At 41.3% G+C, this 13,563-nt stretch overlaps 1 protein-coding gene across 1 annotated transcript in view; it reads right to left on the bottom strand.

The window, feature by feature from the left end:
• The window catches only part of AK5 (adenylate kinase 5), a 199,252-nt gene that overhangs the window by 39,503 nt on the left and 146,186 nt on the right, over positions 1-13,563 (bottom strand). The window contains exon 10 of the mRNA XM_060232045.1: positions 11,376-11,420. Within this exon, the coding sequence (XP_060088028.1) occupies positions 11,376-11,420 (45 nt within the window). The remainder of the gene's footprint in view (positions 1-11,375; positions 11,421-13,563) is intronic.

Raw genomic sequence — 13,563 nt, 5'->3', positions numbered from 1 at the left:
AAAAGAAAAAAACTGCTCATGTTCAGTTTACTAAGAATAAAAATGAGTTCATGTCTAATGTGTCAATGATGATGTATTTGTATATATCAGTTTCTATTTTTGCCTTCCATTTAAAACATAGGATACCGAATTCAGGCAAGATGAAGACAATAATGAAGCTAGACCTTCTGTACACTTGCTTGCAACCTTTTATGTTTTAATCGCAGAGGAGTGTTTGGATTTTCCTCCTGTATTAAACTGATGGCAGTTATCAGCATCTTTCAATAATGAAAACTAGTAAACTGAAACTGACTTTGTTGTGTGCCTCTTAGTTTCAATATCAGGAACACATCCGGAATGCAGCTGTGCAGGTCCTTAAGGGGACCCTCGGGACAACACATATTTAACCTGTTCTGCATGAGCTGCATGAGCTGCATTTTTTGCTAATATTATTTAATATTTAAGTTTAAATTTAAATATTTAAGTTTAAATTTGAACATGAAAATATTCCAGAAAACTGAGCTGTCTTCCAGTGACACTACATCAGGTTCAAGGTCTTGGTTTTGACCTTCAAAGCCCTTAGTGGTCAGGGAGCCATATACCTTCAGGACTGCCTCTCTCTGTATGCCCCCAGAAGAGTATTACATCCCAGGAACAAGAACTTCCTGGCAGGTCCCTAGCCTGAGAGAGATTCAGCTGTCCTTTTCAGCCCTGGCCCCCAGCTGGTGGAGCTCTCTGACAGAAAACATCTATGCCCTGTGGAAGTTATTACCTTTCCACAGGGCATGTAATGCAAAGATGTTCCATCAGGCATTTGGTTGAGGGCAACAATAGGAAGAGATTGATGTAAGCTGTTTTGATTCCCCATTAAGTAGAAATGAGATAAATACACAATGAAGATGGGCGGCAGATAAGGAAGCACAAAAAGGATGCAGGAGGAGAGAATGAGGAAATAGCGTTGGGAGAAGGAATATAGGGGAAAGTGAGGTGCCCGCTGTAAGTGTTTACAGGTTGCCCAACTCACAGCAGGGTGTAGTCCATCAGCCAACATCACACAACTAGGCTATAGTTTTCTGAGGCAGAAGATGCCAGGGGGAGGGAAGGAAGAAGTCAGGGGGAGCAATAAGTTGGCTGGTGTGTGGGAAGGCACTAACACACTAAATAATGCACTTTCAATCCACTTTTAATGCACTTTGCAGTTTGATTTTACTGTGTGGAATGGCAAAACCCCCTGCTGAAGTGGATTGAAACCGCATTATTATTATGTGTGAAAGTGCCAAAAGAAGCAGGAAAAGGAGAGAGGGTATGGGGGCTGCCAGGGAACAGGGTATATTGGGAGGGGAGGTGAAGATGAGATGCCCCTGCAAGTCCTTTCCTTGCAGGTTCTTTGTTTGTAATATTGAAAGTTAGGTATGTACATGCTTCAGTATGCAATTTAAGATGCTAATTAACACTCTTAAAACATGCTGCTACATGCAGTTAAATATGTCCAAGAGTGGGTTCTACTCAAAAAATATTATCCAACTAAATCACTTTCCCCCACCCTTCCAGGATCTCAGATGGTACTTCTGTATTGAGACTATGTTTCTATACTTTTTAAAGCGTAATGAATCTAAAGCCACAAGTGATTTTCTACTCTATAGCAAATGCTTTCCCTTCTTGAATATATAAAGCAGTGGAGTTCTATGCAGCATCCTTTGCCATGTTCTGAGGTTTCTACGGTTGGCCTTTAATGGACTACTTAAGCAGGACATCTGACAGTGAGTCACTATTGACTGCTTGATTCATCTCTTGATCACTGAAGGAAGGGAAAGAACATCTTCTGAACAAATCCATCTTCAGACAACCTGTTCTCTCTGAGAAACAGCTAGGCTTGACAGAAAGCCCATTTCAGGTGCTTTTAAAGAGATGTTTGGAGTTCCTCTACTTAAATAACCCATTTAATTCAGCTGCAAACGAATTAAATTAATTTCTCCTCAGAAACATTTTAAACTTTAAAACTGAGATTCTTTTGAATACCCAGACAAAGCTTTCAGAAATTTTGTTTCATGACTGATGCGAGTTATTAGTATTCTAAAAAAATCATAGATGTACTGTTCTTTTCTGATGTTGTGCAATTTTTCTTTTTTAATGTAATTTTTGTTACATGGTTTTTTTCTCTCTCAGTATCTTTTAAATTCAGTTCACCAGCTCCCTGTTATAAAGTCGATGTATTGTGTGTGATGCACTGGCATCAAACAGGAGAAGGCATAGGGCTGGAATGGGACTCAATAGAAGAAACCGAGCCCTGACACAGTCTTGAAACCTCTGTTTTGTTTTTAAATTGCCACCCATTTTAAAAACTAGTGAGTTAGATTGATTTCCTTGTGTGCTTTCCTTATGCTGACAATGAATACTAGCAGCAAAGAGTAGCATGCAAGCACCAGGCTTTGCTCATTGGAACCAGGTAATAGCCTGAAGCCTAAAAGAGGAATGGAGAACAGGGCTCAGAACATGTAGCCTCTGAACCCCTCTACTTCATTCTTGTAGTCCTTGAAACTGTCAAGGGGACTACCATTTTGAACAAGTATGAGAAGGGAGACTGGACTCTGAGAGCATTCATGTCCATGCATGCTATATCCAAATCCAGCTTCCATTTACATTACTTTACACTGTGAAAGGAAATATCCCTCACAGTCTACAAGATAAATGGCATGTGCATCTATGCACAGATGTGCTGTATCCACATTGAGTTCAATAGAACGTGCACTCAGGTTCCCATCTAAGGACCTAACTAGATGTGGCAGCGTGTTTCAAATGCTGAAACAACAGTAGGGTACGTGTTGCACTTGATAAGATGTGGGGCAGGGAAACAACATGGACAAGAGTGCCTCAGCCCATCATACTGAGGCCTGATCAGGATTAGGCCCTTATGGCATTTTTAAGTTACTTTAAAATGACAGTGGCATTCCTGTGATGGCCATGAGAATGCCATCATGTCTAGTTTGGCCCTACGTACCTATCCATTGGGATTTATTTCCAATAAATGCAACTTTTGCTGTAAACTTAGCAGTATAATTGGATTTGCATTCCATTTAGGGTTGCAATTTGTGCTATTATAGACCTCTCGGGTGAGGAACTGAGGAGGAAGAGTAAGATGAGGAACTGAGAAGCGGGGGAGAAAAACTTGCAGTGTCATTTCATTGTTTTCCCAGGCTCAGAGCATTTTATATTTTTGGTTTCTGCTGTGATCCTTGTGTTTTTTCTTGATGTTTAATTTAAAAAATTGCATTGCCAAATCCCACTGTTCCCACACCTTTCATGTTTCCCCAGGCTCAGAGCATTTTATGTTTTTAGTTTCTGCTTGATGTGTTATTTTAAAAATTGCATTGCCAAATCCCACTATTCCCCAACTTTTCATTTTAAACAAAATATTGCAAGAGTTTTAAGCATATTTGTATTTTAAGTTAAAACACAGTATCTTTGTGTTTATGTCCTTTATAAAGTTTATCTCTCCACTACCTCACATTACATTTTATGACACACATGGCCCAGCCACACAAGTCCCATTTGTGTCAGATCCAGCCCTCCTATAACAAATGAGTTCAACACCCCTGGATTAGAGGGTTAGACAGGGATCAGTCTGCCATGAAAGCTTGTTGGGTGAGCTTGGGCCAGTCATTCTCTCTAATCTACCTCACAGAGTTGTTGTTAGGATAAAATGGAGGAGAGAAGAATTATGTTTTGTGCAGCTTTGGGTCCCTACTGGGGAACAAAATGAAATAATTAGCTAAATAAATAGGAAAAGAAGGAAAACATTTTCCCTCTTTGCAATGCTTCTTATCATCTGTGGAGAGATGTAACAAAACAACAGTAGTAACAAACAAACTATACAATCTGTGGGGTTTTTTGCATGTGTTGTATTCATTATAACCTTAAACCTCTCTTATTTTTGCTTTTCTGGCTTTTAATTTTCCTTTCAGTGTCTGTACTAGAACAGCAGCATAACTGCCTGGGCTGTCTCCTGGGCTTGTTTTTCAGTTAATTACTGCCAAATCCTTCAATCTTTTAATTAGCCCATTTTTTCCTTTTTCAGGAAAAATCTGGGGAATCTGGGAAAAGAAACAATGGGGAAATTTGGGAAAAGAAATAATGTTGTTAGATGCTTTGTTTTTAAATATCTTTGCAGCAACATCTTTTAATGAAATAATCAGTTCAATTATTACATCTTTGATTAAATTGTACCTTTTTCAAAAGTCAGTAAGAAAAATAATAATAATATATCTTGCTATTAACCTATCAAAGATTTACATGGTAAATACAAATTTCAAAAACAAAAATGCCATTTATTGAGACCAGCCAAAATCACATACCATAGTGTGCAAGCTTTTCAGCTCTTCAGAACTCATCAGGTAATATATTAAAAAACATAAAGGGAAAGGTGGGGAGTTCATTTAGGCTCTTGGCCTCTTTTATTTCAAGGTCTCTATCTGCATCCTGGATAGGAGATCACTTTACCAATGGAATGGGACTCTTCCACTACCCCTCCAGCTCACAGAGATCTCTGAAATACTGCATTCAGCAGAAAAGAGACCCTCAAGGACAAAGTGGAGGTCTGGAGTAAGAGAGTGAAATTGGCACAATTCATCCCTGCCTTCTTTGGCTGGAAAATGACGTTTCCATTCAAGCCATTATATTGGCAATTCAATGGTGGTTACTATTTATTCTTTACCTAAAGTTATTGCTTATTCCTTATTCAGAAGATGAAAAAAATGTGGCCAATATTTATCAGCAGGAGTGGATGCTGTGGTGCAATGCCGCAACTCTACAGAAGGGAAATTCTTTAATTGATTAGTATTATTATCACTGATATCTGAATGCTGATTCTAATAATAAAAGTCAATTTACATAACTATTTTTATGGCTTTGGGGTTTTGAAGCTATAAGGAATGGATTTTTTGTTTGGTATTTGTCATAGTAGTAAGTCTCAGGATTGCTTGGCATTGTCAATGTGAAGCAATTAAAGCATCCTAAAAAAATCTGGAGGTGTGTTGGTAGAGTTAGTAGTTATAGGCTGCATCCACAAGGCTGCCATGATACTCTGTTGTGGGTTTATTGTTGCTGCAAATGCAAAGGCATTCACAGCAGCAACTGAATAGCCAGCCACATGGTTTCCTATACACCATTTTTTGGCCATCATCTCCCTCAAACTGCCCCCTTGTTCTGTCAGAGGATTTGTTGCTGGGCTTTAAAAATAGCAGTTGGGGGGGTGGGGGTTAAAGCTGGCACAAAGCCATCCAGTGGTATGGTGTTATGGTGAGGGAAATGCTGTAAGGGGTCAATGACAGTAAAATGCTGCCAGTGTGTTTGAGAGCTTTGAAAATGAACACCTTATCCAGATGGCATGCTAATCTTCTTGGACTGCAGTATTACTGGAAAGATTGTAACAAAGCATGTTTAGGAAAGATTAATGCAAAGGGGGAAAACTAGACATTGGTCAAAATTGGAGAATGATACGTGGATAGCCCAAAAAACAGTTTGGAACCCAAACAGATGCAAAACAGCAGTGTGGATTTAGGCTGACAACACATATCACAAGAATTCACCAAATCAGTTGCCACATGAAAAAGGTTGACTTCTGGTAACTTTCTTTTTGTATGTTTTTTAAAAAGAGACCACCAAAAAGAAGCAAAATAACAAGCATCACCAAAGAGGTAAAGCAGATGCTACTACCATTTAATATTTATTTAGTGTCATTCCAAGGGCTCACTATGCATTTCATGCTTTAACATGCACTGAATGTTATTGTTATTTGAAAGAAATGCAAGCCATATTGGCTGAAGATTTCTTGTGGGTTTTTTTTTTATCCAACATTTGCTTGAGTGCTTCTTCTCTGATGCTTGGTCCCACTAAAATTTCATTCCATTCTGAGGGACAAATTGAATTGCTGTAACAAATGCTCGACAACTTCTTTTGTATAACACAGACTTTAGATTATGAATAGGAAAGAACATACATCCCACTTGCAATATGTTACTCATTGCCAAAGCAGCTTTACATCTTTTCAAGACCTTCATGTGTATGAGATATGGTAGGCTATCCTCAGCAACAAAACAAGGCTGTAAGGTGGGGGAACTTCAGTCCTGGAACATAGGGTGTCTTTTGAGTACCATATGGACAGGTTTTAGTTGAGAAAGAAGTCTGTTAGGCTCTATATCTTGTAAAATTGAGTCTATAGTGTAAGGAAATGCCCCTAATTTCCAGAACATCGTGGTCACCCGTCTGGTTGCCAGAGTGCCTGGAGACAGAGATCTCACACATCTGCCAGAAGGACGAGGGTTTGCCTACCAGACGGGAAAGGACTTATGAGTACTAACAGCCACAACGCTAAAGCAGCGCTCCATGTCCCTGGAAGAGCGCCAGCAAGGAGAATGGATGGTTTCCAGTCACTTCAGGCGAACGCCATCCCTGTTTTGGAGCGGAAGAAAATGCGCCGTTAGGAGCTATCTAGGCCATGCGGTTTTCAGCCTCGACCATAGAATCCACTTTGGGAGGCTAACACCAGCTATCTTCCAGCAGTGCCAAGACTCCATTTCAGCACAACGGGAAGCACACGTACACAGCAGATGTTACCCACCCATGGAACCATCAAGCTTATCCAGGTGTGGACCCTGCCAGACCGCCTAAGCCTTTGTCCAACAGAACTCAAGACAAAGACTGGTGGCAAGAAGAACACTGAAGAAGAGGAAGACCATCTTCAGCCAGAGCCAAGTTCCTTTGTGCAAACCGGGTGTTACCTAGGTAGTAATTTGGCCATCTATTGTCACCTTTTTAGATGTATAATAATCTCAAGCACCCTTCCACCCAGTAATTTCTCCCATTCTTCTCCCCAACTGTCAGTCTGGAGCCTCCCCCTTGACCCATGGTTACCTGTACAGCCAATCAAGTAACCTGGGCCCAAGCTTGTTCATTGGTCAGTTATGGGCACCCAATTAGGTGCCACCAATTAACCTGCTATTGGCTACTGCAGAAGTCCAGCCCTTATGTCACTGCAGAGCCTCCCCTTTTTCCTCCCCCGTACCTCCCATCCCCTGAGGGTCTAAGGTAGTCTATTTAACCTCTGACCCAACTCCACTCAGAGGTGAATCTAGCAGTACCCAATCTCCGCTGTCTAGATCCATCCCCGATTCTTGGTCAGTTTGGTCCCATTTCCCCCATCCTCTTTCGTCGCCATTGGAGCCTTCCTTGAAGACTACTATCTGTAATTATCACCCTGTTTGTCTACCCATGTGTTGTCTCTATCTCTCTCTCTATTTTTCTTAGGACTGTATGTATGATTTTATGAGTATTTTATCTTGTATGTAAGCCTATATTTTCTGGAATAAATTTTAATTGTTTTACTTAGAGTCCCTAATATTTTTAAGCATTAATTTCTGGACATGGAATCCTGTATACACAGGTAAAAGATCCTGATTAAGCCAGGTGCCCACCTGACAATTCCCCAACCTTGTTTTGAGGGCATTTTGGCTTACAATGCCCTGACTGGGATAGCCCAGGCTAGTCTGATCTCTTTGGATACTGAAAGCTAAGCAGGATCACCCTTGGTTAGCCCAGGGTCACTACACAGAGGCAGGAAGTGGCAAACTACCTGTGAACTCTCTTGCTTTGGAAACCCTACAAGGTTGCCATAAATTAGCTGTGACTTGATGGCAAAAGAAGGGCCCAAAATATTTATATGATTTTTTTTAGTTGTCACTCACCCAAAGGGTCTTGCGGTGATTTACAATGTTAAAACCATGTAATTAGGTAAAAATAACATAAAAAAAATAAAAATATTAACATTAAGATATTAAACTATTAAATATGTGGATTACCCTCCAAAGGCTAACCTAAACAATTTTGCCTTGCATGCCCTGTGGAAACTTAACAAATCTGACAGGGCACAGGTATCATCTGAGAGTGCATTCCACAGAGTAGGGGTCCCAAATGCAAAGGCCCTCCCCCTGGTGACAGCTAACTGAAACATTCTGGGGCCAGGCACTTGCAAAGGCCCTTAGATGATAACCAAAGAGGGTTGTAATCTGAGAGATGGTCTCATAAGTATGACAGTTCCCAGGGCTTTTTTGGTAGAAAATGTCCAGCAGAAACTAATTTGCATATTAGGCCACACCCCCTGATATCACCATTGTTACACACAGGGCTTTTTGTAGAAAAAGCCCAGTAGGAATTCATTTGCATTTTGGGCCAACCCTCTGACACCAAGCCAGCAGAAACTGCGTTCCTGATCGTTCCTGCTCAAAAAAGCCCAACAGGTCCCAGATCATTAAGGGCTTTAAAGGTTAACAGCAGCAACTTGAATTAGATCCAGAGACTAATTAATAGTTAGTGCATCTGTCACAGAATTGGAGTAATATTTGCTGACCATGATGTTCCAATCAGCAATCTGGCAACTGCATTCTGGACTACCTGCAGTTGCTGAAGCATTTCAAGGGTAGCCCTATGTAAAATGAATTGCAGTATTCTGGAGGAGATTGTTGCATGGATCAACATGGCAAGGTCTGACCCAGCTGGCAGACCTGTCATAGGTGAAAAAAAAATGCAAACTGCCCTTCCATGGACATTTGTTAATCTAATGATAGCTCAGAATCCAACCACACCCTGAGACTCTACAGTCTACATCTGTCAGCTGAACACCACTGAGTTTTGGGTATGACCCTCCAACTAGCATCTCAATCTTTCCCAGCCACATGACTTCCATCTTGGATGGATTCAACTTCAGCCAGCTCCCCCTTAACCATTGGAATACTGCTTCCAGGCACTGAGAGTCCTGTCTCCGGCTGCTTGTCCAGCAGGAGAAAAAGCTGAGTGTCATCAGCATATTGATAGCACTCCGCTCCAAACCTCTTGACAATCTCGGCAAGAGGGTGCACATATATGTTAGATAATACTGGAGGGAGGATCCCATGATTCAGGTCTCATAGGGAAGACCTCTCTTCCTTGATAACAACCCTCTTAGACCATCCCTGGAGGAACAAAGAGAACCAGCTAAAGGCAATACCCCTTACCTCCAGTTAGGCAAGGTGGTCAATCAGGACAAAATGGTCAACTGTATTGAAGTCCACTGATAGATCCAGAAGGATGAACAGCACCGGCGTCCCTTTTTCCAGATGTAAGTGGAAATAAACTTTGTCCTGACCTGGATAGCCCAGGCTAGTTTGATATCAGATCTTGGAAACTAAGTGGGATTAGCCCTGGCTACTACTTGGATGGGAGACCATCATGGAAATCCAGGGTCACTACACAAAGCCAGGCAAATTAGTTCTGAATATCTCTTACCTTGAAAACCCCATGAGGGCACCATAAGTCAGCTGTGACTTAATGGCAGAAAATAAAGTCATATACTTTTTCTTTCTCCCATCAGGACTGTTTTAGAGTCACACGCCAATCTCTTGATGGCAATGTTGAGTGATGGCTTTCATGTGTGAATGAGCCATTACAGATTATGTGTTACAGAAAGAATTCAGATAGTATTTGTGATGGACAGCACTTTTTAAAAACATAGAAGTGCTTGACAAACAGCTGAAGAAGACGACTGCAGATTTATACCCTGCCTTTCTCTCTGAATCAGAGACTCAGAGCAGCTTACAATCTCCTATATCTTCTTCCCCCACAACAGACACCCTGTGAGGTGGGTGGGGCTGAGAGAGCTCTCACAACAGCTGCCCTTTCAAGGACAACTCTTGCGAGAGCCATGGCTAACCCAAGGCCATTCCAGCAGCTGCAAGCGGAGGAGTGGGGAATCAAACCTGGTTCTCCTAAATAGGAGTCTGCACACTTAACCACTACACCAAACTGAAGGACTTTGAAGAGTTCATTCTTCACAGAAACAGCATTGAGTGACAAGCTGTTCCAAGAGATCTGATTAGTTAGCATCAGCTGAGCAGAGAAAGTCTTGAGAGAACTCCATGCTGAGGATAGATTGAACCAGATTCCTGCCTTAACTGAGAAGAGACATGTGTTGAGACCCTCTAAGACTAGCCCTGACAGATAAAGGGTTTAATGCTGACAGAGTCAGCTTTCTACCTTGACTGAGTGCAGTCTGAATTCAGCATTAGATGAGAGTAGTTTGAACAAAGAAACAGAACTGGGGGAAGTTTGGCAAGGAAGTCTGATTAGTAGAGAAGACTCCCATTCATGCCAAAGTAAAAGCTATAGAACTTCTAGGGAGAGAAGAAGATTCCCTACTCAGTCAAACTCTCTGAGGAGTAAAGAATTTCCTGGTGTGGTGTAATTAGAAACTGCCTGTAGAGACCTTAAAAATCAGTCAAAAACTCAAGAAGAGTACTGGTGTTCCAAAGAGAAGGGGTTTGGGTACTGCAAAGAAGGCACCAGCCTTCTAGGCACAAAAAAAGAGTCAGTGATTATGCAAATAAAGTGATTTAGAGTGTTTGAGGAAACACTGGAACAAAAGCCTCTTAATTACACATTTGTTTGTTCGTTTTACTAAAATAACTACTTTGAAATTATGGAGGGTGCAATTTTATATACTTACCTTGGGTGCAAAATTAGCTGGTTACAGCTCAGGCTCCACTTATCTCTAGGAACAGACATGATCTAGTATCCACATTAATGTGACTGTTTTGTACCTGGGCAGAATTAGCAGTCAGTATCTAGTACTCAGAGGTACCCAGAAATCCTCTGAAATAAAGAGGCATAACAATCCTTGTCTCTCTACTGGGATGATTTTGTAGTATTTGTCAGTAAGTGTTTCCTCTTAAATATATCACCTTATAGCACAGAGTCCTCTGTATTACTGAATTCTTTTGACAAAATGTGAGAAAAGAATGTTATGTTTTGTTTTTAAATAAAATGATCATTTAAAAAGCTAATTTAACAGTCAAATATTTATTTTCAAGAAACATTGCCTAAAGCCCATGGTGCGCCTTCTTCCCCTACTGTTCCACTTAGCTCCAATGATTCCACATCAATATGCACATTATTTATCATTATTAACAGTTCCAGCTACTGCCATGCATTTACTGACTAGATTTACAGTGCGATGTGACCAACTGCACTGCTGACTGGATGATACAAAAACATTCCATCCAATGATAGATTTTGTCCTTGGTCTGCTAATCTGAGTAGCTAAATTTTTGTTCTCTGCAATGAAAATAAACCACAAAGTCCTGTGTATAATCTACTCCAATAAGAACCCGTGAATTGCAAATTCTTATAGGATAAATGATGTAGATTTTATGTAGGTAATTAACTCTAGCATAGTGTTTTTTTTCTGTTTCTGAATGGCCTATGAGCCATAAAAAAGACTGACTGACCAGGGTGTGGGGGAATCATCAGCAAGCATCAACCATATTGGTGCACTAGTTGCTATAGGATAATTGCTTCAAGTTCTTACTTACCGACTATGAAAATTATTTTTGATTTCTTCAGGTCTTTTGAAATATCTAAATAAAAAAAATTGCTGGTAAAAGTTTCACTATTTATATAACCAAGTTATGCAACCACCTCCATAAGATTAATCTTTAAAAAACCTAAGTGTGCATTTTCATCTAGACCATTTGTATCCTGATCTATAGATTTATAACCATGCTTATAAAATTATAGTTTTATAAGCATATGTATACTTCGTCATCATTCATATTTGGTATTGGTCCACTCTCATTCAGAACTTTTTGCTTTTCCTTGAAGTTCAGTCTGAACTATAGACTTCATTACAGTCCAGCTGAAGCCAGAAAAACACTGTAACAGAAATCCATACAGAATGGAACTTTTTTCTTAACCAGTGGCCTTCTCCTCACCTTCAACCTGAGATTCAGGTAGAAATATTTGGGGTGGGTGAGGGTCCTGCTATGCGCAAGGCTCTACAAACATGGATCAGAAACAACTTCACTGATTTGAATAGCAGGGTCCTAATTACATTATATGTATTTGATGAAGGGAACTTCAGTTCTCAAAAGCTTATATCCCAAAAACCTTGTTGGTCTCTAAGGTGCTACTGGAATAAAATCTAGCGGTTCAGCTACATAATACACTGTCCTCATGCCTCCTCCTAATTTAATTCCCAGGCAGACAGGGGCACAACATGGATCAAGAATGCAGCATGTAGGGAGAGAGGACTTAACTTATCCCAGCGTCATTTTCTCAACCTAAAAGAGCCCAAATGAGCTGCTATTGCAGAAATTTACATATACTGATGGACTACACGTATAATGACAGAAATTAAGTTCAGATCATGGAACTTCCAATGCATTTCTGGTCAGCAGGACGCTTGGCAATCATGACGGGGAGGTGAAGACAATGTATCATGTAATTAGGCCCTCAGTACATTTAGATAAACCACAAAGTCCATGGGCAGTAATTGATGCAAATTTCATGATCGGTTATGAGAGATATATGAGGTTTATGGATAACATATTGAACCCCATGAGGGCATTAGATTAACTAAGAAACAAAGTAATATGTTGCAATAGCAATAATTTATAGAGCGGGTTGTGGGGAAATCCCAGAGCTCAACTCACCACTGACTGTTATGGAAGGAGGATGGAGAATAGTTACTGGCAGGTGTCGGGAGGTGATGACAGAGCTGATGCTTCCAAACCTGCAACATTATGTAAATGTACAGCTACTGAGTGGCTAGTGTAACTCAGAACATGTGCATTCTTATGACATCACTTGCTGGCACTGTGTTCCACTAGACCAGGGGAGGGGAACTTCCGGCCTGAGGGCTCTAAATGGCCCTCGAGATCACTTGGACTGGACCTCAGGGATTGCTGGGCCAAGCCACATGATGGCCTCCCTGGGGCCTGGCCTGCCGATGAAGATCGTGGGGTCCAGCTGCACTGTGAAGCAGCCTCACCAGGGCCAGGCTGGCCAGCAGGGATCGTGGGGGCTAGCTGCACTGCATGGCAGCCTCCCTGGGGCCTGGCTGGCCAGCCAGGATCACTGTGGGGCCTGGAAAAGTCACTGTCACAGTTCAGGTAAGTTTCTGCCTCATTTCTTTATTTCCCTTTCTTCCCCCCATTTCTATATTTCCCTTTCTTTCCCTCCATTTCTTTATTTCCATTTATTTCCCTTTCTTTCCCCCCCCCCATTTCTTTCTTTCCCTTTCTCCCTTCCTTCCTTAAGCCCTGGACCTATGCATTTGCCTAGGGCAGTGGGTTGGGAGGGTGTGTGTGCCAAAGTAGGCTCTCCCCACATGATTTCAAATAGAAAAAACATTATTTACATTAATTTTGCTGACCTGAATTGTTCTCTCTTGGTGGAGCACTGTTTTTAAAGTTAATAATTTTGTATGGCCTGCAAATGGTGGGGCCCAGCTGCACTGTGCAGCAGCCTCACCAAGGCCAGGCTGGCCAGCAGGGATCGTGGGGGCTAGCTGCACTGCATGGCAGCCTCCCTGAAGCCTGGCTGGCCAGCCAGGATCACTGCAGGGTCTGGAAAAGTCACTGTCACAGTTCAGGTAAGTGTCACCCTCATTTCTTTATTTCCCTTTCTTCCCCCATTTCTTTATTTCTCTTTCTTCCCTTCCATTTCTTTATTTTCCTTTATTCCCTCCATTTCTTTATTTCCATTTATTTCCCTTTCCCC

This window comes from Heteronotia binoei, chromosome 2 (genome assembly GCF_032191835.1).
Source record: "Heteronotia binoei isolate CCM8104 ecotype False Entrance Well chromosome 2, APGP_CSIRO_Hbin_v1, whole genome shotgun sequence".
Lineage (NCBI taxonomy): Eukaryota > Metazoa > Chordata > Lepidosauria > Squamata > Gekkonidae > Heteronotia > Heteronotia binoei.
Note: the sequence above shows the minus strand (reverse complement) of the source record. Positions and strands in the feature narration are given on the sequence as shown.